At 38.4% G+C, this 27,984-nt stretch overlaps 1 protein-coding gene across 2 annotated transcripts; it reads right to left on the bottom strand.

Moving 5' to 3' along the window:
- Positions 1 to 27,745, bottom strand: LOC129732837 (acyl-CoA Delta(11) desaturase-like). 2 transcript variants are annotated; one of them, XM_055694143.1, is made up of 6 exons: positions 27,588 to 27,735; positions 26,864 to 27,400; positions 2,795 to 3,131; positions 649 to 834; positions 350 to 573; positions 1 to 291 (listed from the first exon to the last, which is right to left on the bottom strand). In XM_055694143.1, the coding sequence occupies exons 2-6, from the start codon at positions 27,231 to 27,233 to the stop codon at positions 221 to 223; spliced, it is 1,188 nt and encodes a 395-aa protein (XP_055550118.1). In that variant the 5' UTR covers positions 27,234 to 27,400; positions 27,588 to 27,735; the 3' UTR covers positions 1 to 220. The 2 variants fall into 2 exon arrangements, with proteins under 2 accessions (XP_055550118.1, XP_055550108.1); XM_055694133.1 differs by having other exon boundaries at positions 26,864 to 27,745.
- Between the last annotated feature and the right edge of the window lie 239 nt (positions 27,746 to 27,984).

Here is a 27,984-nt window from a genome sequence, read left to right as displayed (position 1 = left end):
TTTAAGTTAAATAAAAAATATTGTTTATTTGTTTTTGTTACGTTCCCATCTGATGAGACCCATTTGCAGCAGTAGTGAACACCTGAATGCTGCGTACACAAATACATACATAGTATTACAAAATCTGGTTGCACTTAGCCTACCCCTTAAGCTGTAAATAACCAGGTAATGGTTGATCACAATCTCAAACAAACGCGATCGATCGATCCTCGCGAGCGATTTATGAGCTCTCCGCTGGGTCCGGAATCTCGACGTGGTCCTTAAACGTTACGGTAAGATGTGTGCCGTCCCCTACGTGAAAAAGCGGGAAAATAGAATTATAATGCAAAACTAATACGAACTGTAGTACCATATTTCTCGATCGTTCGTCGCACCAGATCCTTAGAGGGTTCCTTCAGGTCGTATGCCCAGCCGATCTTGGCGAACAAATCCAGCCAGAAGGTAGTCACATTGAACCGATAGTTACCCAGTTCGGCCGCCTTGTAATCCCAGGGAAACACGTGGTGATAGTTGTGCCATCCTTCGCCCATGGCCACCACCGAGACTACCTTGTTCTCCACCGGTTGGATACGTCTATAATGAAAAAACAAGTAGAATTCGCATTAAATCGGTCAGTCAAGCGGAACCGTGTTCGCTTGTGGTACTCACTTGTCGTAGGGTCGAACTCCGAAAATGTGAGCGGCGCTGTTGACGGACCAGGTGAAGTTTAGACTCAACACGTACCGGACAAAGCACTGGCTGAAGAAGGCCAGACGGAAATTCTCTCCCAGGAAGTACCACGGAATGAAGGTCGGCAGAAAGAAGCAGAACAGAAGCTTCATTAGGATGAAGTTGCTATGGGGAGACAGAGAGTGAAACGAAAATGATTTGGCATTTTTGGTTAGAGGTTGGTTCAAAGCAAGCTGGGAAAACGTGTTTTGTATGAAATTTAATTAACCCCGTTTTTCTGGTTGTTGTGATCGTAACTGTTTTCGTGAAGATGGTTGAAATAAATTTTCCGCCCAGTTCATCCTGGGGAGAGGAATGATATACCCGTTGTATGTTGTATAGCATAACATATTATGCAATACAATTATCAACTCAGAGAAGAGTGCTGATGATTCACTTGATTGGGAATTATTTCGAGGCTGGATTTAGGATGATGTGGAAAACAAAAAAAAAAAATGAACACAGGAATATTAAGCTGTTGATAAATCATGCACCTGCAAGCGATTTTAGTTTCTTTGTTTGGATTTACGTAATTTTTCACCAGCTAGAGGTGGGATGGACAAATAAAATAGAAAGCTAGATGAATCAAATGGAACCCCGAGGTTTCTTGAAGCTTTCGAATAGTTTGTCGTTTGTGGACGAGAGGTTATCTAAGAATCAGTTGATCAATCAGGTGCCAGCTGCTAGTTTTTTATGGTTTCATAGTAAAAATGGTCACCCATGCCATCCCTGCGATTGCCAAAGTTTAATAATCTTCATCGTTTTCGACAACATAATACATGTTGACACGAACGTTCACATTTCACGTTCTGCAAATTTTTCCATCAACTGTGAAATTTTAACTTGAGGAAATATTTTTATTCTATCGAATATTCTTCGGTGAAACTAGCACACATTTTTCTGTAATTTATTCTGTCTTTGCATTTTTACTAGTGCCCATTATCTTTTCAATATCTCCCTTCGTTAAACTGAGTAAAGATAATGTTTCTTCTAGATTTTTCTGGTTTGTACTTTTAGTTCCCTACCAATAATTTTCAGACAGCTTTTTTGTACAACTAAAGGTTATTTAGCTGCAATGCTTTGAATAAAATTAATGCCAGAATGCTTACGCCCTTTTAGAAAACTTCTCTTGAGTCTGAAAAATTTGTCCACACACTGAAAAATATTCAGTTTGCTAAGTAAAACAAGTGTGCAAAGTTACAATCAATTAAAAATGGTCGGTTAAATTTTTGCGTATTCGGCATAAAAACGCTGTTATCAATGACACGTTGATTATTTCATTCGTAATTTAGTTTCTACAGAATTTACCTTAGTATAGTAAAAAAATTTCAGAAAGTCTTAACTGTCACATGGATTAGGAACAAAAGTCATTTAAAAAAATCGTTATTTATTTGTATTTCAATGGGACGTTCACTACCAACATTTCTGAAGAAATATGTTGAAAAGCTTTCCATACGTACCAAATAAATTAAATGATTTTTGTTAGCAAGTTATTAGTGAAATCGCTAAATTTGGAATCGTCGAGTTTCCGAATTTGATTCAAGCTTGTCATTTCAAACTCTTTGGGGTAAATCATATTTTCCCACTCAACGCCGTTCGCGTTTAGGTGTCTATCGAACCCAAAAACCTGTTTTCTTTTCGAACACAGATAGGCGCGTTGGCAACAATGAGCGCCGTTTCAAGTTTCCTAATTCGTAGATTTTATTTCGTTTGTTATTTCTTTTACTCGATTCCCCAGTTATGGGCTTTTATGCAACGTAGCGATCGACCAAAAGAGAAAACTTTTATTGCCGTCCGGTATAGGAACGGCTGAGAATTTTGGCGAAATTTTGTAACCGGTTAGGTAACTTACGTCCGGGGGTGTGTGCTTTATGCCATCAACCGTAAATCGGTTTTTCGCAGAACTCAACATGTGCAGGTGGGTGAACCTCTGGAAGTTAGTTTTGGCTGACAAGTGATAATTGTCATCGCTGCTTACGCTTCACTACCACTGCCAGGGTTGGTCATATAATTTTCTACCTGCTTGTGAAAAATTATTCTACCGTGGTCTACTGCGGCTGGAAGCGATAATTCTACCATTACTTACTTGTGATGGAACCGTACCACTGGATCGCTGGTGATATCGCTCATATCGATCAATCGGCCCTTCTTGATGCACTCCGGATGCTTCCGCAGCATAAGCCAACCCACGTGCGCGTACAGGAAACCCCGGTTGGAGTTGTGCGGGTCGCCGTCCGTTTCCGAGTACTTGTGATGGATGCGATGGTCCCGGACCCAGTCGTAGATGGTGTTTTGGCCGGCAATCGAGTAGCAAATCGCCAGTATAATGCGCAGCGGAAGCTTCGCCTTGTAAGCCCGGTGACACCACAGCCGGTGAACGCCAGCCGTGACACCGAAACCCGCGCAGCCGCCCACGAAGAATCCTATCGACGGGGAAGACGGAAAGAGAGAAAGAGAATTTTAAAGTAATTGGATTTCATAGCAGTTTGATTTCAATATTCTGAGTGTTTTGGCCATTCAGTCGCAATTTAGTAGATTTTTTTAACTTTTACGACAACGTTTCGAACCTAATTTGGACATCATGAAGGTTTTTAAAATATTTGTCTTTTTATTATGTTGTGACATGTCTACACACTCAGTAAATTTGTTCAGATGTTGAATTAACTGAACCCCTAGCTGCATGTCTTCGAAAGAAACCTGTATGTTTATGTTGGTCATATTTGTTTAGAACATTACGTTCTCGAAAACAAACAAAAAAATTAACAAATTATACTAGAAAAACTCAACCCCTCAAAGGTTGACAGAGGATATGCTTTGTATCTCAATTTATAGACGTCCTAAAGATTTTTTTCTTCCGCAAAGTTTCATATGTTGAAAAGTTATACAACTTTGCTGAAGAAACTATTCGTGTATTTTCGCTGTACCGTCTACCGGGGTGAGATTGTGCCAAAAAAGGATACATTTTTGTTCCTTAGCTTGTAATGTACACATTTAGGCAATGAGTTTGATCCAAATCACGTCAATGCACACTTAAATGTTTAGTTAACGACTGCCGCAAATAAGGTAAAGTTACAATAAACTATAATTTTGCTAAAATTAAATGAACTTTGGCCTAATCTCACCCCTTCTATGGGGTGAGATTGTGCCAAAAACAAAAAGTTGACTTCAACACCTGAAAAATGAACAGTAGTGTATCTACAAATAATTCACATGAATAACATGATAAACAGTAATATAGGGTCGACCATAAACAACGTGGACTATTAAGGGGCTGTAGGGGGGGGGGGGGGGTGATCAGAAACTACGTTTCATATGAATTGTAGACAAATGTATGACTGGTTCAAATCGATATCTGAAGTAACCAGTTACGAGAACGTGGCTTACAGACAGTCTCTATACACATAGTGGCGTCTCCAGGTAGCTTAGAAAGAGAAAACGTTAGAACATAAGGCCTGAGAAGACTTTTCGTTTCAATTATTATATGTCATTGATCACTGTATATTCCATTGGAGATCTCAAAACCGCTGGAAACGTACCCACAGCCCTCCTTCCGCGCTGAAAAAGTCATCAGTTAATATAGAATCGGTGTACAAAATTTTGTTACATTCCATGAGTAATATCAGTCAGTGTAAATTTCCATCTAACAGTTGTTAGCTTACTGTTTTCAAGCTTTTAGTCATTATTTCAAATAATACCTTGGCTAGACAACATACCCTATGTAAACTATGCAAGTATTTTGGTGTATACTGATATAACTTTGTCGTCAATATGAATTCCGTACATTGTACCGTTCATCATAGCTTGGCACAATCTCACCCCAAAAGGGCTCGAAAAGTGTACAGTTTGGAAAAACATTGTTTTCTGAGCCAACACAAATTTAATGCATAATATTTCCTTAACACATTCAAGACGACATCTTAACCTACCAACTGAGCAGTAAGTTGATGAGATTTCTTGAACGGGTTGGTTTGCCTTGGACATTTTTGGATAACGTTATTAGCGCATGTTTTTCACCCTGTACTTTGAAACATTATTTAAGTGAAACAGTTCACTGATATTATCTATATTTTATTTGAAGTTGTTAATAAATATGTCACGTTTCATAAAGTGTTGAATTTGAGGTAGTAGGTTCTAGAAACCTCAAGTAATTCAACATACAAACATTTTCCGTTTTGGCTCAATCTCACCCCCGTGGCTTAATCTCACCCCGGCAGACGGTATCAAAAGTTAGATTTTTTATTTTTATGAAAGTAGACCATGATAAAAAAAATTCTTATCAACATTTCTTCTATATTTTTGTTAAAAATTCTTTTGAACATGGTTTTCGGCTTGCACCATCCGTTCAAGCACAAATGTATTAGGTTCGTCAATTGACCTTTTGGCCCAATAAGGCGAAGTCTGGAACTTAAATCCATAGCACCTATCTTCTCCATCCTAGCTTAATGGTGTCGCCGGAACAATTGTTTGTATGAACGATTCACATAATCTCGAATTATAAAAAGTTATGAATAGTTTACTGTATTAAAAATAAAAACACTAACTTTTTTGTGATAAGAGTTAGAGAAATGGTTTATTTGGTAAAGTTTTAGAACGTGTGAATATATGAAACTTCGCTGAATTTGAGAGAGAAAAAGGTAAACCGCACAAATTCATGTTGCGATTTTGCGATAAGGTGCAAAATGTATTTTTTATTTTTTCAATACTAACAGTCCCAACTAAAAAATTTCGATGAGGATTTAAAAATCAAAAAATATCGTTTGGACATAATTTTTTAAAGTAAATCCTTTATTTCGGTAAGTGTAATTTAACGTTTAGATGCCCTCTAAAGTGAACGTTTCCATCCCAGATGCCTCGTGGTGCCAACAATAACTTTCTTGTGTTAAGTTGTGCGGGACTGAAGGTTTACTTCTCTAATCATGGCGCTAGAAGATTTTATAAAGTGACCAGACTAGATGATTCTATGAAATGTGTAGCCTGTGCTGTTGCAATTTTAACAATAATTTTACCCAATTTTGGGTAACGCTGCAAGAGCGTGTCCATGTAAAAATACATGAACAACATGAAAACTCTAACCACTTGCGCTGAATATCGTTCACATAAATCTGTTTGTTTTCGTTTAAAATCGTTCGTTGTGTTGTTTGTGAACGATATGGTCGCGTTAGATAGTTTCGATAATTTTTATGTCATGTTTGTGGATACATATTTAAGGTTAGATAGGCCGGTTGTTTCCTCTAGCTGTGATAAAATGGTGCTGAATTCGGTCTAGGCGGGTTTGTTTTGGTGAGCAGCGGTGGCAGCTATTGCGTGATTTTGAGTTAAGCCTCGATAGTGGTAACGGTCTGCTTTTTTTAAGATGGGTAAGAAGATGCTAATATGTGGACAAACTCTTAGAATTTTGATATTTAGCTTTAAAACAAAATGGCGTCGAAAAAACATCGATGATTTCCGATTTGGGGCCATCCACATACCACGTGGACGGAGTTGTGTAATGTCCACGGTCCTTACAAAAAAAGAATTTATATGGGCCGTTTTCCCAGGGGGGGGGGGTAAAATCATCAAAAATCTGTCCACGTGGTATGTGGATGGCCCCTTTCTGAAAATTCAAAATGGCGCCATTGTTGCCCCTTAAGGTGAAATGGGTCCAAACTCGGGGAAATTTATCAATCTGTTTGAAGGCTTCAAAACGGCTCAATTGGGCGCAGCGAGTTTTTTTGGTTCTACATTGGTGTTCATACAAAGTAAGCGTTTGGTTTTTGTTTAGTTGCTCAAAATCAAAAGTTCATCAAAAGTTATTCTTTAACCAATAACAATTTAGATTATTGAACATAATGTACTTTTATGATAGGGAAATATATCGTGGACAATATTCATGATATCATATCCTGTTTCTTTATACTGTTAACTGTTTACTGTTTTACTGCTGTTAACAAGTAGGTAGATCGAGGTTCATTGGCACGTGAGGGAGTACTATAATTATAATCAATTGTGTTGTTTGATGATACAAATTAAAACAGAAACAAACAAAACGGTAAGACAAAACAATGAATGCTGTTATGTCGACAATGTTGACCGGGTAGAAACAAAACAACCGACTGTTGCTCACTATTGCGAAACATAATCATCCACGATATTCTCCAAACGCACGTCCAGGATTTTGATTGCCATGCGCATGCCAAGAAGTAGGAAATTTGAGGCTTTTAGGAATCAGTTAGACCAGATTTGTGGGCGGTTTGCATGGTTTCCTGAGTATATGAATTTAGTTCATGTTTCTATTGAATGCCAGGTATCATGATTTTGTGTTTCTATTTCATGAAAACGAGGACGGAATTATTTCCGTGTTACTTGACAGTAGATGAGCAATTCTACAAAAAAAAGGGCAATCAATATAATCGACCATTTAAGATTTGGCCGAAACTTTGCATAGATCGTTCTATGGGCAAAAGATGCCATTTTGTGATACAGGTTGGACTCGATTATCCGCAATTATAATTTTTTCTTACAAGATCGCCTATGTTACTTGAATGATGCAGTGGCGTAACCAGAAATGTCTGACACTACTCATGTCAGATGAAATACAGACAAATACAAATATAAAAGATAATTTCTATGTGAAAAAGAGCTAAATTCTCGAGGAGCAAAAATATTGACACTGATTGGTTTCCCTTTTTCGGACATGTCTCAAACATGCCAAAAAGGACAGTAATGGTAACAAAGATAAGATTTCAAAATAAATATTTAAAACAAACAGAAAAAAATTATTCCGGATAATCGAGTCTAAAAATCCGGATTATCGAGTCTCCGGATAATCGAGTCCCTGGATAATCGAGTTCGACCTGTATTGGTTTAATTTTTTAGAATACGACTCATTCCTGGGAAGCTATTTAAACATGCTATTTTAGGAAGGTATGAATGGTTACAACTATTTTTAAAGCCAAAACGGTTTGTTTGATCGGTATGACGTCTTCGGCAAAAGTAGAGATAATAACTCTTTACCGAAAAAATATACACTCTAAAATATTTTTTTTTTGAAAACGAGTTTAAAGAAAAATTAATTTTCTAAAAAAACAAGATTAGGTAACAGGTAACAAACATTGAGAGCCGTCCGATCAGGGAAATATAAAAATAGAGTAATGATATTTGAAGAAAAAAAAATCAAAATTTTTTTCCGAAGGGCAATTTTTATTTGGCTGTTAAAATATGTTTAATTATTTTAGAGTGTATGTTTTTTTCGAAAAGACGAAATTATTATCTACAACTTTCCCGAAGACGTAACACTAAACAAACAAACCGTTTTGGCTCTGAAAACATTTGTAATGATCAATACTTTTTTAAAATAGCATTTTTAAATAGCTTCTCAAAAATGAGCCGTGTACCAAGAAATTAAAGCAATAGCACAAAATGGTATGTTTTGCCTATAGAAACGTCTATGAAAAGTTTAAGCCAAACAAAAAAAATGACAATTAAAACTGGGACATTTTTCGCTGCTCAGAAGTATTCCATATTTCATCCAAACGCGTCACTCTCATTATCCTTTTTTGCTAGTGTCCAGTTTCCAGTGGAAGAGTGCGATAACCCAAAATAACAACAACAATTATGCATTGCGGCACCACCAAAGAAGGAAGGTGAACGGAAAAATAAATAGACAGCTGCACGCAGGCACAAATTGAACCCGAAATGCGGTTGACCGTGGCGGGCAAGCCCGACCAAGGCCATTACCGCTCGTTAGCCGACGGACGACGCAGCCTACACTAGAAACTGGCTGATTCCAAACTGGGATGTGTACTGCTGTAATACTTTTACCGGTACATATTTACCTCGGTAAATACACCGAAATTGCACTTGTCTCGAGCTGATTTGCTGGCTTACTGACTGTTCGATGAGGACAATAAATGGAAGCCAAAAACCCTTCAAAAACTTCACTGCACTATTTTTCAGGGACTGGGATTGATCGATTGATTACGCAGATTGGATCCGTTGCGTTAATTGTTAAGTTGTGTTGCATGTTTTATTATAGTCGGGTTTGTTTTCGTCTAATATAAAAGTGCGTTTCTCGAACTCTCATTGGTCGTTTTAGGCCTTAAGCCTGACAACAATAAAACATGTCCTAAAACTTTAGGGAGTAAAAGCTCTAATCTTTGATTAACTAATGGTGGTAAAATGTTTTGTGGATAATATCATCATATTTCAGACTTTCATGATTTTCTTGGTCAACAATCGCTTTCACTGGACCTATTGCCAAATGACGAGTTCGCTAGTTTGCTGTCCGCTTAGTTTTCGTAATAAACAAGAAATTCTGATTCTCAGCAAACGGTCCGCTGACGTATCGGCCTGTGTATCGCTAATCCTCATCAGGACATCGTTGCTAGGCAATAGGAAACCGTAAACTCAATCAACAGTTTATTTTAGCAAGACCATTTAAATGTAATATTTTTTTGCTCTGATAGCTAAAATTAAAGAAAGCAAAATGTGCTGCGTGATTTCAGTGGAACCAATGACTCAATTTTCCATGTTCAAAGAAATTATGAGAGGCATTTCGTGACAACTGACGGTAATAAAAAGGAATCAACCTCCGGTTGAAATTCGCAATTTGAAGTTTGTTTTTGTCAATTTGTTGATTGGAATGTCGTAACGCTTAGTAACAAAGGCATCGTATTTTTAAATTTTCCACTTGTTTCTTGAAGCCTCCAAAGTGTTTGTGAGTTTACAGGAGCAAACGTTTGTTAGCACAAATAGAAAAGTCATATAATGATAACAATTTCGAATTAATGATAGCCGAATTATAATTTTCCCGTAAGATCAAAAGAATTGGACATTTGGTTTGCAATTAAAATTCTGGAATGAACTGCATAGAACAAAAAGGAAATGACACATTTTGAACCCGCTCCCCAGAATTAGATATACTGTACGATAGAATCGATAGACAATCCCAATACATTATTCTAGAACAAATTTAATAAATATGAATTAACTTTGTGTATTGTAAGATTAAGGAAAGCTACTCTTAAAAACGTATCGAAAACATATATGAAATATAACCCCAATCAGCGAATTTAAAATGGTGCCCAAATGTTTTTAGGAACGAGTTTATTTGTTTTTAAATTGTTTATTTTTTTTTGGTACTATAATCTGATTTTCCACATATTTCCTATCAAACAATTTGGTTTAATCCGTTCGCATGCAGCTCTGTTAAGCCCTTTTTAGCTATGTGTACAAAAATGGGAGGACTTACACATACATAGGAAAAAACCATTCTTTACGATTTTTATAATATAACCTGCCGCCTTAAATGGCTTTATTTGAAACTTTATATTGCATTTTATGTGACTTAGCCGAATGGCGTATTTTACGATTTTATATGATTTTATATGACATACTAAATCGCTACATATATAACTTTATATTGCGTTTTATAGGATTTAAGCTTAAACGATATGAATAAATTTACTGTTGAGCATGAGCATGAGCATGATTGACCGCCCGCGGTTGCTACTCCGTTATTGCCAGATCAGCTGTAATTACACAGAGAACCAATGGATGATGCTTGGGATTAACATTCATCCTCAATGTGTAAAAACTGGCGACCTTAATCTTTATATTAGGCAATACCAGCGCCGGCCGCATCCGAATGCAGGTCAAAGAAGGAGTGTGTATGGGAATATGTTGACGTGATACTCGCTTTATTGGAAGCCGAGAACACCTCTGCACTTCCACGAGAAATCACTGGGATGTTGGAGAAAAGGGTAAGGTTTGCAGGAGGTTTCGTTTTGGTAAACGATGCGCTGAGTTCTAATACCGGGTTCATAATAACAAATAGCGCGCGTACGAGTTTATTATATCTTCTACGGAAATCATAACACGATCTGAACTCATTCCGGTTGATGATGTAACACCGCAAAAGTAAAGCGCACGCGAGGATACCGGACCCATAACCTAATCAAGACAGATTCCAATATTCGAAAATATGTTTATGAAGTCATTATGCAACTACCGAAACGTATCTCTCATTGATTTATCTCAGCTGACTACACAATGTTACGAAGCAACCAGACATGCATTACCAAAAACAAGAAAAAAGTAAATATATAGACCCTCAACACATACTGCAAGCGGTCAGCAAGAGAGCTTCAAAAACGGCCTATTTGCTTGGCCATCGCCGTTCGAATCGAACGAAAAAAAAGAAAAAGAAAAAAATAAAGATGTGTGCGTTGACAGACGAGTCGCGTATAATTCTGATATTAATTGCAAATAATTGCGATATTTGGTGGCGATTAATTACAATGTTTTGTCGCGATTAATTATTTACGATATTTATCGAACGAAAGGAACCTACTCTGAATCACTGCGTGCTGTAATAGAACCTACGGGTGGACAGTCTGCGAATAAATGGTTTGGTACACCTCGGAAGTCACAACACACCAAAAATCTATATTTGAGCAAAGCTCACCTGGGCCGAAAACACGTTTACCCCGGAAAGTTATGCGCGACCGCTCTCTTCCCTCTTACCGACGCATACGCGCGGAGACACGGTATTTCGCGTTGATTACCACTTACTTCTTGAATAATAAAGCGAAGATACTTACTGAGTATGAAAAACTGGCAAAGTTTCATGCATTCATAGCTAGAAAATTTTTAAAAGCGCAAATATGGATATCTAACACGACCGAGTACTAATTAGATTTAACAAAATGCCAAAACAATCGCAATCAAAATTTATTTGCCATGCTGACCGACAAGATTTCTACTTAATTAAATTAAAAATTGTCTATGTGTTTCAGTATTTACTCAAAAGCTAGAAAAATTATAAAACAAGGGCATAAAATTACTCAAAATTTTCGTAACAGCGTCTCCGTTCACCTGAGGAAATAATATCAACAATGAAGACTGACGCGCAACTGTTTCGACGCAGTTAGCGCCGTATCGGCCCAATCGGTAGATTAAAAAAATTCAAAACCGGCTTCCACGAAGCCGCGGTCACAAGCAGTGATGCCACAAACACAGACCAATCTGTGCAAAACAAAATTCCCACACAAGTATATGTACATACAGAACTGCAAACGCGCTCTTCAAAATACAGGCCGATGTTTGGCCGACGCCACACTGCAAATGCGTCCTTTCTCACGAGAGGAGAAAAAACAACAATGAAAACTGACGCGCGTTAAAACACATCCCGAACTGTTTCGACGCAGTCACCCGAACAGCATCGGCCCCAGTACTGTTGTGTCTTAAGTAACTTCAACTGGTTTCGAATTCGAATTGACATTATCCATGGGATAAATTAAATTAGCTTGAAGCAGATTTGGCTGTTTGTCGAAATCTTCCACCACTACAAATAAAAACACGTAACATGATATAACATTCAGTATTTTGTTATTGTAATGACCAAACATAACATCGATGAAAGTATAGTTATATGCTTGAAAAAACTCAAAACTAACACGCATTCGTTATCCAGGTTTCGAACCACATTAAATTGCTCAAATTTCGGGCAATATTGATGAACACCATACAACTTTCGCGTCCTCGTCCCTTGAATCTCAACTTTAATTTCAAAATCACATTTGGATTCGATTTACAGCTTTTGGGTATTTTGAAGTAGAATACTTCTCTCAGGAAGTTCGGCTACATAGGGATGACAAATGAAAATCAAATCTAAAACCGAAAAAAGTGAAAAATATGTCCAATTTCAAATGCTAATAAATCGGTTAGTATTCGATGGATTTCCTTCGTTCTTGCAGCAATAGATTTGAAAATCTTCTAAGATTCTTCCCAAAATAAGATAATTGTAATTTACTGTTGTACTATTGAAAATAGTACTATTGAAAATAGCAGCGCGGTTATTCTCAGCGTGTGTCGCCAGACAGCCATTATTCCCCCCGTGTTGGGGTAGCATGAAGATTGCCATCAGGAAATCAAAATGCCTTTTTCAAGGCAAATAAACAAGTCATTGAAAGTTAATAATTTTTGTCAACGCAAGCAAGCATTCTGTGTTGCATCCTAGCAATTTAAATTTGTCGCACCCGTCTAATTTACTGAATGTGAAATAGCTTCCACAGTGCATGTTGTCCGTATATCTTAATTCCCCCAATGTTAGGGCAGCTCAAAGGTTGTAATTAGCAACCGATTTTGAACCGCGACATGCTTTTTTCAAGGCAAATAAAAAAATAATTGAAGGTTAATAATTTTCTGGCATCAACACAAGCAGACATTCTGTGCGGGATGCAATCAAATTCTGTTGTAGTTGTCTAATTTTCACTTTATTTAGTAAACCCCCCACTGTAGGGGCAGCGCAAAGGCTGCAATCAGCATGACCAACTTTGAATAACAAACGGTTAACGTTTATTCACTAAAAATTCATCCAATTCAAAACAGGTTTTTGTCTGAGTACAATAATTTGCACAAAAAGACATTAAAAATTTTACCGCATTATCAGACGCGTCTCTCCAGTCATGCCTCGTTAACGTGAAGGTTCCCTATCACAGACATAGATTTCGTGCTCCAGCACGTTACAACACGTGGAAATTGTCTTTTGAAGTAGAATACTTCTCTCAGGAAGTTCGGCTACATAGGGATGTAAAATGAAAATCTAAAACCGAAAAAAGTGAGAAACATGTCCAATTTCAAATGCTATCAAATCGGTTAGTTTTCGATGGATTCCCTTCGTTATTGCAGCAATTGATTAGAAAATCTTCTAAGATTCCTACCAAATGCAGGAAATTGCAATTTTATTATTCGTACTATTGTACCATTGAAAATTCTTAAGCCTTGTCAAAACGAAAAATTCGACCTCTGATTGGTCGTTATACGATTGCTTTCCCAAGCACGGTCGACAGAGTTATGGACCTAGTAAATTGGGGATGCATTATTTGGCCTATATAAGAGCCTTCATCAGATATTAAACTGACATTTCATCAGATATTAAATTGAACAACTGAAATTTGAAGAACACAAATGAATATTTGAAGAGTTAATATTTTCTCGTTTTGCGCTATAATCCAAAGTTAATTATCTTCATCCACATGAATACTCTGACTATGTTTGCGTCGCTCAGTGGTTGGCTACGGTTATGCAGAACGCAAATGTCGGCGCGATGTAATTCGGCAAGACGAAATGTGTTGAAATGTATAGTTCTACTTCGTCGTAAAAAGAGCTGTACATTTCATCACGGTAAGGCGAATCGCATAGCGCCGCCATTCGCGTTCTGCATAACCGTAGCCTTTGTTCCGTTCCCGTTTAATGATGTCGTATTAAATGTGCATATTACAATTTGGCAGCACTTCAACTTCTCATTTGCGCAAAATTTTAAAAATATTCAATAAACTTCATTCAAAATATCAAACAAAGAGAAATTACAATACTGCTAATGAACGGTCAACGTTTGTTATTAGAAAAAAATGACTGACACGCAAATAACGGGGTTATCTTTCTTGCAAAAGTATTCTACTTCAACGTTGCGGTCGTGGCTTTGCATACAACCTTCCTGTGCATTTTTTTCCTTGTTGGGTATTTTCGTCACTGCGACCAATTTTTTGATATTTTCTTCTGGGTATCACCCTGAATTATAAAATATCTATATTCGATAGTGTTTAACGCTTTTAGACTGTTTTCTAGAAATCGGAAGTTGCCATCTAAAATTTTAAACAATAGAGACTGGGGTCGAGTTATGGACTCTGAGCATCATAATAATTCTGAAATTACCCATAGTTTTATTTGGACATTCTACAGTCGATTCCACCTCAAAAACGAAGGGAACAATATCAATAAAATCAATTGCGTTACGGGACTTCAATTTTGTATTTACCAGGTTAAGTTTTCGAACCTTTGCACCTTCCAATCATTGTCACAAAAAGACAAAAAGTTATACAAAATCCTAGGAGTTTTTTTTTCCTAAATCGAATAAATAAAACTTTGACACAGCAGTACTTCTGATAACAAAATTGGGGACACAGGAAATTGTAACTGGTGACTTTGGCAGGAGGGAAAGGATCGATTCATTGGTTTTGTTTTGTTTTTCTGGGGTCATATGTAATCTTCACCCCTTAATCACGCCAACTTCCTCAAAGTTCTTAACCATACAAAAATTCATGTTATTGCTTAACATTTCACCTCGCTATAGTTCATAATAAAAAAGTTTTTAAGCCATTATTGGTATTTCAAGGGTTAATCAAACTTTAAATAACTCATTCGTACGCAAAAATACGCAAATAACTAGGGTATCGAACGTCTTCGTCAGTGGTTTTCTTCGGCAGTTTTTCTGCAAACAACTGACGAAGACGTTCGATACCCTAATTAATATTCTGAAAAAAACATTTGGCCGACTTCCAAAGGAATATAAAATCATTTGTCTAATAGAGTCTTTCCGATTGTTTCAATGAAGAAAATTCTTTTGTATAAAAATTTGTACTCTTTTGAATAACTTTGTTATTTTTGAAGAGAGCGTTTCACACTTCTCGGCAAAACTATGGGCCCATAAAAATTGCACAATTTTGCAGGGGGATTGAAAAATGTGAAAGTTCATTTGAAAAAGTTATAATTAAAAATGTGAATTCTTGGTCAATGTTTACACATGCTGTCATCTATAGTGTGTAGGTCCGGATTTGAGGGGGGGCAAATGCCCCGGGCATTCAAGGAGCCCCCCTAGTTTTTTTTGCTCGTCACCTTCCAGAACGTTACCTCTAAATGTTTTAAGAAAAGAGGGCCTCACAAAAAAAAATTGCCCCGGGCCCCCCACCGTCTAAATCCGAGCCCTGATAGTGTGACAATAACAGGTTTATTATTTTCACCCTTCGTTGTCTTCTTCATTCTTGTTCCAAAATTTTGCGGCAGTTTTTGAATTTTCTGGAGTTCTTTTGTGCAGCTGTTGTAATGAGAGTATAAATATATATTGCAATTAGGAATTTTGAACAACTGTTTCGGTAAAGTCGCAGGAGAAATGAGACGAACAAAGTTGAAGTAACTCTAATAAAATAGAAAACATGTTTTTTTGAGCGTCTTAGCACAACACAAAGTTCGCTTCTATTATTTTCAGAAGAAAAATAATCAATTTTACAAAAAAAGCAGATACTCATATTTTGGCTACTACTCACAGTTTTTATCAGTGCTTAAAATCTCGATTAGAGCTCTGAAGAAGACTTTGACCATCTAATGCCCAAGTTTTTTTTTCAGACGGACATAAACGGTGGATTTGAGTGAAATTAACTGCATTTATTTCTTTTTAATAATATGAAATAACTCCATTATTAATGATATATTCATTAGACGACATACATAAATTACGTAACGCACACAAATCAATTTTTGGACCCCCACCCCCGATATGTAACTAAACGTACGCCATAAAATTTCCTCATCCTCATAAAATTTACGTAACGCAGTGAAAATACTCATATTTGGAGAGTCTCTCCAGAGATTCTTTGTTACGTAACGCTGATGTTACCCCACCCTCCTCCCCTATGTAACAAACCGTAACGCTCGGGGATACCCCCTCCCCATCTGGTGTTACGTAACTTATGGAATCCACCTTACAAAAGCCGCACATAAGAACTCCAGAAGATTCATAAACGCTACTAAAGATATTTGAAATAAATGCAAAGTTACTCAAGCACATTTTTTTTAAATTGAAGAAAGAAACCCTTGCATCGAATGCAGGAGAATGACATTGTTTTCAGTGGCAAATAATGATCGAATATCATTTTCTGTCATTTTCTGTCTGTGGGAAAAGTGTACTGAGGCCGGTTCATCTCCTCCCACTCACGAGGTAAGCCATCTGCGAGGTAGGCCAGCTGCTGGCTTATAATTATAACATAAATTAACATAGTACAAGAACATGATTTCGTTTTCTTCTGTTCGTAGTTCTGTTTTTTTTTAAACACCCCAACGCTCGCACTCTTCGTGAAGTTGCTCACAGTGGCTATTCGTCACTCCGATGCATCGGGACGGCTGCTCCCCCATTTTTAACACCATATTGCAAAGTTTTTACTTTAACAGGGATAAGCACAAAAAATCTCTGTATGAAAAACCACTGCACTAATTCTCTTATGAAAATCGAATGAATTTATTAATCGAATAAAACTTAATTCTACCCTACCTGTGAGAATCGGAGAGAATCAATTCTTTTGTCCGATTTTTCGTATCGCTCCCAATTGTTTAGACGTATGTCTTCTTATTTTCCACTTCATTAAACATATTTGCGACCATACTTAATCGATAACAGCCATGCGGCCGTCGCATATTACTTTCACACGAATAAACGTGGTGTCCAGTGCTGATAAAAGTAATTTTCCCCAGCAAAATTCTTCGAAAATTACAGCCAATCATTTTCAATTTTCACTTCCAATGATCGCAGCAGTCTTTTAAATACACTGGATCCCAGTAACGTGCTGTTATACTCAGATGAAATGGATTGCGCGCATCGTTCACGGTTACGGAATAAAATTTGACGACAAATCCAACCAAATGATTTCACTTAAAGCGAAAAAGAAAAACAAACAGTCCACTCAACCAAAATGAACCTCACCGAAACACTTTTTCACTGACACTGACCGATGCCTTGACAATATTCGTTAACTGATAAACTGATTTTGTTGTCTTGCTTCCATCGCATGAAATATAATGAGGTGTTTTGACAGTTCACTTCCATGCAAAAAGCGGGAAGGGAGAACTCTGAAAGGATTGTAAAAAAATAACGTTTATGGATGCTTTTTTTCACTTTCACTCAAGAGTGTCAACAAATATCAACCCTGGTGGTGTCAAATAACCTAAATTGCGCTGACAATGCATTAATGCACGCAGCTACTATTTCGGTTAAGTTCTCGGGTTACATCGAATGTCTGTGGAAACGAAAATGTCGCGATTTTTTTCTAATTTGAAGAAAGAAACTTGTGCACAGAATGTATGAAAATGACATTGTTTTCAGTAGCAAATAATAATCGAATCATAAACATCTGTGGGAAAAATATACTGAGGCCGGTTTATAAACAATGAAAAAGACAACGGAGGTTAAGAATAATAAATTTCTTGTTGGTACACTTAAGATGACGTCATGAGCAAAACTCGCATTTTTCATTATAACTTTTTCCCATGATTTTTTACATTTTTCAATCCTTCTACAAAATTATGCGATTTTTATGAGCCCATATTTTTCTTGAAGATTGTAAAACGCTGTCTTCAAAAATTACCAAGTTTGAAAAAGTACAAATTTGTATACAATAGTTTCCTTATAATTTTATACTCCCTTGGAAGTCGAACAGATGTACTTTCAAAATATTAATTAGGTTTTTGCGTATTTTTGCGTATGAATGTGTTTTTTAAAATTTAATTGAACGTTTGAAAACCGATAATGGTTTAATTACCTTTTTTATTTTGAACTATAGCGAGGTAAAATGTTCAGTCATAATATGTATTTTTGTATGGCTAATAACTTTGTTGAAGGTATAATATATGCGGAAAATTTTGGAAAAAAGTTATGCAGAAAATTATGATTTAAGTACACTTTCTATACAAAACTATTTATATCTTTTTAAGTATAAGGGATACAAATTTCACATTTTCAGCAGAATTGCTAGAAAAAGTGGCTGCTACAACTTTCTTGAAGACACTAACTGTCTATTTCACTGTTTTAAAAACGTAAACACAGTGAAGCAGAAAATGGTGATCCTTGCAACACTGAATGAATGCGCGACTTATTGCTTTTAATGTGAAATAGCAGTTAAACTAATAGAGCTAGATGCTTGGTGTCAAAGAACAACTTGTAGAGTTGATTTCAATGTTTAATTTAGTTAACAACAAAATCCATGTTAATCACACATTTCAGAGAAAAAATTGCAGTTAAGTTCTCAAAAAACATTCGATTTCACATTTGTTCCTTTCTGAGTGTTTCTTATTTGCTCTAGATGGACGTTTTTAAGACACTATTGATTACGAAATTTTCTCTGCTTTACAACGAAATCAACAGAAATGAGCTAGCTATCACACTTCTTGTGATGGACCTCGTTAAAGGCAAACAAAATCGAAAACTGAAAAAGTGACCCCAGTAGTTGAATTTTGACCATATGCGTAGAAGGATTTTTTTCATCAAATAGGGTCCTCTATCACCCTTTGAAGGATTTTAAGTAAGCTACCTAACACCCTTATATCTTATAGGTAGAATAATCACTGAATTGTCAATTTCAAAAGAAGCGTAATTAAATGCGTAGTAACTTTTTCAAATAAAGTATACCACTAAAATACTAAAATCAAATTTGAGGACGCTATTCACTTAGAGCACGAAATTGGCAAAATAAAACACTGTGTCACTCTGATACACAGCAAAGTCAATGTCACAGAAGCACACCGCATATTAAAAAAAATTACACTAGTCGACAAAAGCGAAAAAAAAACTGATACTGGAAAAAGTGAAGAATTATAGAATAATTGTACGTCGATTGCTTACGGGAAAACTTATTTGGGTCCCTGAAAAAGTTACCACAAAAAGTTCAGGAATGCTAATCTTTCATTTTTTCTAGATTGAGCTCTAGGCCAAGCCTGTGTTCTAGCATACAAATTTGTATACTGCTGTACAAGTTTTTGAGTTAACAGAGAACAAATTTAGCCCTCCCCCTTGCCCACGCTACTGAGGCAAAGCATAATAACATGTTTATGGCATTTCCAGCGCTGAAAAGGCAATTTCTCACAATAATCGGTTCAGTGATTTTTGAGTTCATAGCAATAAGACAGACAGACAGCCAGACAGATAGGCAGACAGACGGACAGAAAGACAAGCAGACAGATAGACATTCATCTTTATTAATGTAGATAGATTTCGTCAACCGACATACAGAAAGATACTTACTGAATAATGATTTTTAATTCTTCCTTTTTTAAAATGCGTTTCTATTGCGTACAGTGTGGTTGAATGCAGCCTCAAATTTCATACACTTATGCTATGATGTAACTTTATTATTTGGAAATCAACTAGAAGCAGAAAATGGCAAAAAACAGAGGATTCGAAATTTGATTGCTTTTAGCTCATTGCACCTTTATCTTATCAAAGCAAAAGAAACACTTGTCTTAAAACAAAAGAACTGTGGCTTATTTTTGTATATTTCACTAGAAAATTGTTGTTTCGCAAATTTCAAGTCACCAGAAAAGTTTAAATTATAGATGAAATATCACATGACTGAAATGGTCGGTTAACAATTTTATGTTTGTGTTACGTTGAAAAATGGTAAAAAATCTGAACAAACATATTTCTTGTAAACTAGGAATGTAACTAGGAACGTAATATAAATTAAAATGTAAAGCACAAGATTAAAATGCCTTTCGAAAAAAGTGATTTTTTTTTTTAGTTTTCAAATAGTTTATTTGACACGGCACGTTACAATTTATGTTTAACTGAGCCAAGTACATTTTTTTTTTAAATTCTAAATTAGCAGGGAAAAGAGGGAGGCCTTTTTTTATTCTCGCGGCCGACTACGAGCTAGTGGGGATTTAAGGTGAGAGGAGGGGTGTTACAACTTTGTTTTTAACTATTTTATATTACAGAATGTATTCATTTGTACGTGGCTAACCAGTGATGTTCTGTTTGAGCAGTTTTGGTCTGAGGTGTCTGCGTAAACATAGAGATACCGAGTCTTCGTTTTAGTGTCTCCAGCCGGGTGTATCATTCTCTTTCAGTTTGTGACAGAAATTGTATTCTAGCAAATAGATAAAAGAATTCAAATTTTAATGCCAGCATTTTTTATAAACCCGTATAGCTGTGTCATGTACTGGAGATCACCGCTTCCCAGAATGTCTCTAACGGGTACGTTCGGTTGTTTTCCTCGGGCCCGAAGGGAATCTATAAGCTCAGACCTAACACCGCAGTATTCGGTACACGACCAAACAACATGCTCGATGTCATGGTAGCCATCGCCACAAACGCAGTGATTACTGTCTACAAGCCCTATACGAAAAAGATGCGTGTTTAACGTATAGTGATTGGACATAAGTCTGGACATCACGCGAATGAAGTCCCGACCTACATCCAACCCCTTGAACCATGCTTTCGTCGATACCTTAGGAAAAATGGAATGTAGCCACCGTCCCAGTTCATCTGAGTTCCATGATGATTGCCAACTGTTGAGTGTTCTCTGACGCAAAATGCTATAAAATTCATCATAAGCAAATGGTCTTTCATAAATATCGCCGTCAATAGCACCCACCTTAGCTAAAGAGTCAGCCTTTTCGTTACCCGGAATGGAACAACGCGAAGGGACCCACGCTAAGGTAACCCGGTAATTTTTATCTGTTAAAGCACTTAAAAACCGCCGTATTTTCCCCAGGAAATACGGGGTGTGCTTCACAGTCTTCATCGATCGCAGAGCCTCAATGGCACTGAGACTTTCTGTGAAGATGAAGTAGTGGTCTATGGGCAGGGTTTCGATGATCCCAAGAGAGTACTGAATGGCAGCAAGTTCTGCGACGTACACGGAAGCAGGAGCATCGAGTTTGTAGGAGGCGATAAAATTTTCGTGGAAAACACCGAAGCCAGAGGACTCATCTAGATTAGATCCGTCAGTGTAAAACCTTTTATCATAACTAACATGTTTAAACTTATTGGAAAATGTTTTAGGGATCTCTTGGGGTCGTAATTGATCCGGGATACCAGAAATGTCTTGTTTCATGGTGGTGTCGAAGAATATAGCATTATTAGAAGTATCTTAAAGTGCGACATTGGAGGAATCGTATGAAGAAGGATTAATATCTTGAGCCATATAGTCAAAATATGAAGTCATAAATCTGGATTGAGATTGAAGGTCGACCAACCTCTCGAAATTTTTAATTACTAATGGGTTCATAACTGTGCATCGAATTAGCAACCGGTAAGAGAGATTCCAAAAACGATGTTTCAACGGAAGAATACCCGCTAGCACTTCAAGACTCATCGTATGGGTCGACTGCATGCAACCTAAGGCAATACGCAAACAACGATACTGTATTCGTTCCAGTTTGATCAAATGTGTGTTTGCTGCGGAGCGGAAGCAGAAACACCCGTACTCAATTACAGACAATATCGTTGTTTGGTAAAGCCTTAGAAGGTCTCCTGGGTTGGCTCCCCACCAGGTTCCGGTAATCGTACGAAGAAAATTAATCCTCTGTTGGCATTTTTGTGTCAGATACCTAATATGACAAGCCCAGGTGCATTTAGAGTCGAACCAAACCCCGAGATATTTAGCGACTAAAACCTGAGAGATCGTTTTACCTGTTAGTAGGAGCTGCAGCTGAGCCGGATTATGCTTCCTAGAAAAAACGACCAGCTCAGTTTTCTCCGGAGAGAATTCGATACCCAGCTTAAGAGCCCATTCAGACAAATTGTCTAAGGTATCTTGCAATGGTCCTTGCAGATCGCTAGCCTCGCTACCAGTAATGGATACAACGCTATCGTCTGCAAGTTGCCTTAGCGTGCATGAATTTGCAAGACATTTATCGATGTCATTGACGTAAAAATTATATAAGAGAGGACTTAAACATGAACCCTGGGGAAGACCCATGTAACTAATTCGGGAAGTTGTCGAATCGCCATGTGAGAAATACATATGCTTTTCTGACAACAAATTGAGCAAAAAGTTATTCAAATTTGGTGAAAGTCCCTGCGAATGAAGTTTCGCGCTTAAAATTTCTACAGAGACAGAGTCAAAAGCCCCCTTAACATCCATGAACGCAGGAGCCATTTGCTCTTTTCGAGCAAAGGCTAGTTGAATTTCAGTAGAAAGCAACGCTAGGCAATCGTTCGTCCCTTTGCCCCGGCGAAAGCCAAATTGAGTATCTGGAAGTAACCCGTTTGTTTCGACCCATTTGTCTAACCGTAAGAGGATTATTTTCTCCATTAATTTCCGGAGGCAAGTGAGCATCGCAATCGGCCTATATGAATTGTGATCAGAGGCAGGTTTCCCGGGTTTCTGAAGAGCAATGACTTTTACCTCCCTCCAGTCATGCGGAACAATATTTAGCTCAAGAAACTTGTTGAACAAATTCATCAAGCGTCTTTTTGCAGTGTCTGGTAGATTCTTCAACAGGTTGAATTTTATTCTATCTAACCCTGGAGCCTTATTGTTGCACGACAGGAGAGCCATTGAAAATTCCAACATCGAAAATGGAGGCTCTTCCGTAGTTACTAATAACGCGTCGCGAAAGGTTTTCTGTTCCGGTACAGAGTCCGGACAGACCTTTTTGGCGAAATCGAGTATCCAGCGATCTGAATACTCCTCGCTTTCATTCGAATCGTCACGGTTCCGCATGCGCCTGGCGGTATCCCAAAGAGTGCTCATCGCTGTTTCCCTGGACAACGCGTTTACGAACCGCCGCCAGTACCAGCGTTTTTTCGCCTTTACTAAGCTCTTCATCTGCCTGCCCAGTGCCTCGTACTTTCGAAGCAGGTTGACAGTGCCGTACTCTCGGTAGTCCTTATACGCCGCGGACCTTCGCACGTACAGCTCAGAGCACTCTTTGTACCACCATTTGTTGGGAGGGCGCTGTCTAATCGTTACCCCGGGTATCGGTTTCGTCTGAGATTGAGTCGCGGGGTCGATTATCAAGCCAGCTAAGAACGCGTATTCTTCCTCCGGAGGAAGTTCCTCGTGAGTCTCGATAGATTGCGCTATAATAGACTCATAACACTTCCAATCAATATTACGTGTAAGGTCGTAGGAAATATTGATTGGGTTCGGGGGAGTTGAACCATTAGCAATTGATATAACGATTGGAAGATGATCACTACCGTGGGGATCGTTGATTACTTTTCACTGGCAATCTAACGCTAGTGATGTCGAGCAGAGGGATAGGTCAAGCACGCTTTCACGTGCTGGAGGATTAGGTACGCGTGTCGCTTCCCCAGTATTCAAAACTGTCATATTGAAGTCGTCGATCAAGTTACAGATTAAAGAATATCGGTTGTCGTCGTACAGCGACCCCCATAGCGAACAGTGAGAGTTAAAATCTCCCAAAATCAAAAAAGGTGCGGGAAGCAATTCTGCTATATCAAGGAGTTGCTTCTGTTCAATCCGCGCGGATGGGGGAATATATAACGAAACAAGGCAAAGGTTTTTTCCTTTCATATTCGTTTGAATGGCAACAACTTCAATATTCGAGATCGAGGGGAGGTCGATTCTGAAAAAAGAATAGCACTTTTTGATCCCTAAAAGTACCCCTCCAGCGTGTGAGTCTCGATCTCGACGAATGATGTTGAAAAGTGTGGAAATTAAGTTGGTCATTTGAATTGAGAAAAGTTTCACAGAGCGCGAACGCATCACAATTGTATGTGTTTATCAAATGTGTAAATAAATCGAATTTGGGGATGATACTTCTGCAGTTCCACTGTAACACAGTGACAAAATTCCTAACCTCTCGACGTATTAGTCATCGAAAGATACGATAACTGAAATGAGGGGCCAAGTTGCTGTGAGTTGCTTCAAATAGGTTTTCACTGTAGGGAGAAGGGCAAGAAGAATGTTTTGAAGGGGATCTGGTATGTTGAATGTTTTAAATATCCAGTCCACAATATCAGAGAATTTTATGAACCCTGTTTCTTTTATGTCTTCTGATCGAGAAATGGGTGCACGAGGGGTTTTTGGTGCCCCAGGAAGCGGTGGGTACTCCTGGTTTGATTTGAAATTAAAACCGGGGGGTACTTGCTTCGGTTTTTCTTCACCGCTTCCTTTCTGTGTTGTCTTATTGGTCATTCCGCTAGGGGTTATCTTACGACCTTTGCGAGAAAGATTAGGAGAGTTGAGCATTCTCCTCTTCCTAGATCCCTCTGGCAAGGCATGAGAACACCCTTCGACGGGATCGTCAGATGTACCCTCATCGGTTGGCAAAAAGGAAAAGATGTTTCCTGTCGAGGGTGGCTCAGCCCTCTTAAGCATTTCTGCAGAAGAGCGCTTTGATCGTTCCTTAAGGGAACGCTTAATTTTTTCCTCGCGCTGTTTGTACGCGGGACACGCCGAAAGGTCATGCCGAGTTCCCTCGCAGTAAAGACACTTTTCAGTATCCTCACTGCAAGCTGTCTCAGCATGATTGCCTCCGCACTTGCTGCAGCGTGCCTTGTTGCAGCAGTAGGTGGCTGTATGACCTAACTGCTTGCAGTTTTGGCAATGCATGACCCGCGGTACAAACAGGCGTACAGGCAGACGAACCCTGTCCAAAGAGATGTAGTTCGGCAGTGCGGATCCGGCAAATGTTACACGGAAGGAATCCGAAGGGAGGAATTTCTTCTTCCCTTCTTCGATGGATACTGAATGTAATTGCTTGACATCCAGTATCTTTACATCTTGAATCAGGGGGTTCTCGAAGCAGCCAACCCCGTGACGCAAAATGTCATCGACCGTGAGGCTTCCTTCGGTAACCACACCGTAGATCTCCACGTTTTTGGCAGGGATGTACACGCGGTACTCCCTTGTAAAGAGCTCGTAGCTAGCAATTTCGTTTGCTTGCTTCAAGCTACTCACGACAACTCGCAGTTTGTTCGGCCTCACCTTCGTAATCTCGGTTACGGCCGAAAACTGTTTTGCCAGGTCCTTGCCTATTTGTATAATGTTAAGAGGCTTCTTTTTGGGCCTAAAGTAAACTACGAACGGACCTTTCGAAGCATCTGGATAAGCTTTCACCCGTGTTGCCGGTACCCTTGGTACGGGGCTAGGTAGCGGGGAAGGTAGAGGGGAATTGATGGGGGAGATCTCAATCTCTTCCTCATTTGTTTCCACATCCAGGAATAGTTGCACCTGCATGTCGTCCATTTTGCGGGAGCGTTACGCTCTACCGCACACAAACGATAAATATTCGAATGTTTGGGATCAAGTAGTTGATATTAAATTTTAAAAACAATTTTTCAAACTACAATGGATCAAAATAAAAAAAAGACAGTAATACTAATACTAATAACAATAGTAATAATAGTAATAATAATAATAATTATTATAATAATAATAATAATAATAACAATAATAATAATAATAATTATAATAATAACAATAATAATAATAATATTAATAATAATGATAAAAATTCTAAAGTGAGTACTCCACCGAACGTCTAAGTCACGACCTCACGGCTGATAGTTGGATTAATCGAGTGTCTCCGCAGAACAAACAATGACGATCCAGTTTCGTGTTGTGACTCAGTGGCCGTATCTTACACTCGACCTTGTTGATGCCACTTGTAGTTGACTTCCACTCGCTCGATCGTATAATGGTCCGTGCTGCTAGCGGTGTAACAGCGGTGCTGGAGAATTATTCTTGCTGATATATCAGCTGCGTATCAGATCACTGGCGGGGTAGCCTGCCCCTACCAGTGTGCAGAAGATGTATCTGCCGATATATTGCAGGCTATTGCTATCGCACACAAGAACTAATCGAAAAAAAAAACACCCGTACGATAACTCGTGTATTGTTATTTTGCGAATCAAACGGAGATAAACAATTCTAATCAAGACGAAAACAAAACAACGAATGAGTGATTTTCTTGGCTAAAAATATTTTGCAAGAAAGTTTCAAAAAGTTGTTTAATTCTAATACAACGCCGATCACAATTTTTTTTTCCATGAGAAAGTAAAGCTGAGATTCTCCATAATTGCTCTGAAGAAGCATTCAATAGTTCCGAAATTGCGTTATTTTGAAAAACAAAGTTATTTGAATGACATAAATAAAATTCTTTTCGTAACTCAGGAATCAGAACTCTAGTGAGCTCCTTGTAACTAGACCGTTCAGTTTCAATCTTTCAACCCGCACTGTAGTCAATACGAACTACTCCATACTGTTTTTGATTTGCATTAATGAAAAATAATTTTCACAACCGCCGAAACATCGCGTTTTTGACTTGGCCGACTGCCAAGCAAAGATATAGCTCTTACATAACCGGCCCAAGCCAAAAACCGCGTGTGAGTCAGGCACACCAGCTTTGTCTCTGTCTGACTTAACAGACGGCTGGCTTAAACGGGTGACTTAAACGTGTGAAGGAAAGGGCCTTTCTTTTTTCCGGTTTCTCACAGCACAACTTTGTGTCACATAACCGGTGATTGGAATTTTGATTACTTTCGGCAATGACTAGGCAGTATTTTTTCGACCCTTTGTTGCCTACTCGATCTTGCCAAAAATTTCATAAAAGTTAGTTCCGCTTTAAGTGTGGTTATAAAACAGACTCTACTCACCCCAGATGTATGTAACGAGGGTCGCCTGCAACACGTACTTCGCGAAGGCATATATCGCGATCACGTGAAACACTCCGATCATCAGCACATTGTTCCACTTGATTTCCGCGTCGAATTCATAGCCGAAATACTGCCGAAGGATATAGGTCAACCAGTGGCCCCATCCGGTTTGCTTCCACTTGTTGTAGTGCTCCAGGTAGGCGTTGATGTCCTGCTCGGTGATGCTCCGGTCATCGCCGAGAACTGTTTCGTTATTGTTGACATCGTTGATGATCGCTTTACCCTTTGAAGACTTTATATTATTCGCCAACAAGTCCTGAGCTGAATTGCCCGCTATAAACTGCACTGTATTGATCACTCTCACCGTCATGTTTATCCGGTTGATTTTGCCCACAGATCACCGAAAGCAATCTTTTACAAATCAACGTTATTACTGATTTAAGTACATTGCCCTGGAAGCCACCGAATTTTACCCACACTCTTTTCCAAAGCAAACTTTCCCCTTTTTATCTCTTCTCCAGCAGGTAACTGTTACAACTAAAAGAAACACGTTCACGATCAAGTCGAAACCACCAAAACCGGACCGACTGGGGCGAAAGAAAAGTGACCCGTACTGTTCGAACGGCACCACCGAAATGATGGCCTCTCCGTCTCCGTCGGCCGAAGCTCAAAAGATTTCCTTCCCTAACGATTTTGTGCTTCTTCTACTACTGCGCGCACACACCTTCACACAGTGGACATTTTCCCGCAGATGGTTCGCGCCGCCGATTTGTCACGTCCTCGTGAGTTGTTTAAAGGTTGATCTCGATATTGGTAACGTAAGAGCGCTCGAACGGCGCGCGGTATGGAAATTTTCGGTGTTCTTGCTAGGTCGGCTCGTTGCTACATACTAAACCGCAATGCTATACATTGTCCCTACTTCAAGTATCCATCGGTATCGACGACCCAAGTATGATGACAGTTCTACAAGGTATGCTATTCACGTCGATGCATTAGTATTAGTGATCGTTATGAACTTTTTCCAATTTTGTATGAAATTTGAAATGATTTTGCATTTTAAACTAAACTTATAAAACATACTTTCCTGAAAAGTTATAGAAATGATGTTGAAACATGTTTTA

The sequence above is a fragment of the Wyeomyia smithii genome, chromosome 1 (genome assembly GCF_029784165.1).
Source record: "Wyeomyia smithii strain HCP4-BCI-WySm-NY-G18 chromosome 1, ASM2978416v1, whole genome shotgun sequence".
Taxonomy (NCBI): Eukaryota; Metazoa; Arthropoda; class Insecta; order Diptera; family Culicidae; genus Wyeomyia; species Wyeomyia smithii.
The sequence above is the reverse complement of the archived record's forward strand: the minus strand, read 5'-3'. Positions and strand labels throughout refer to the sequence as shown.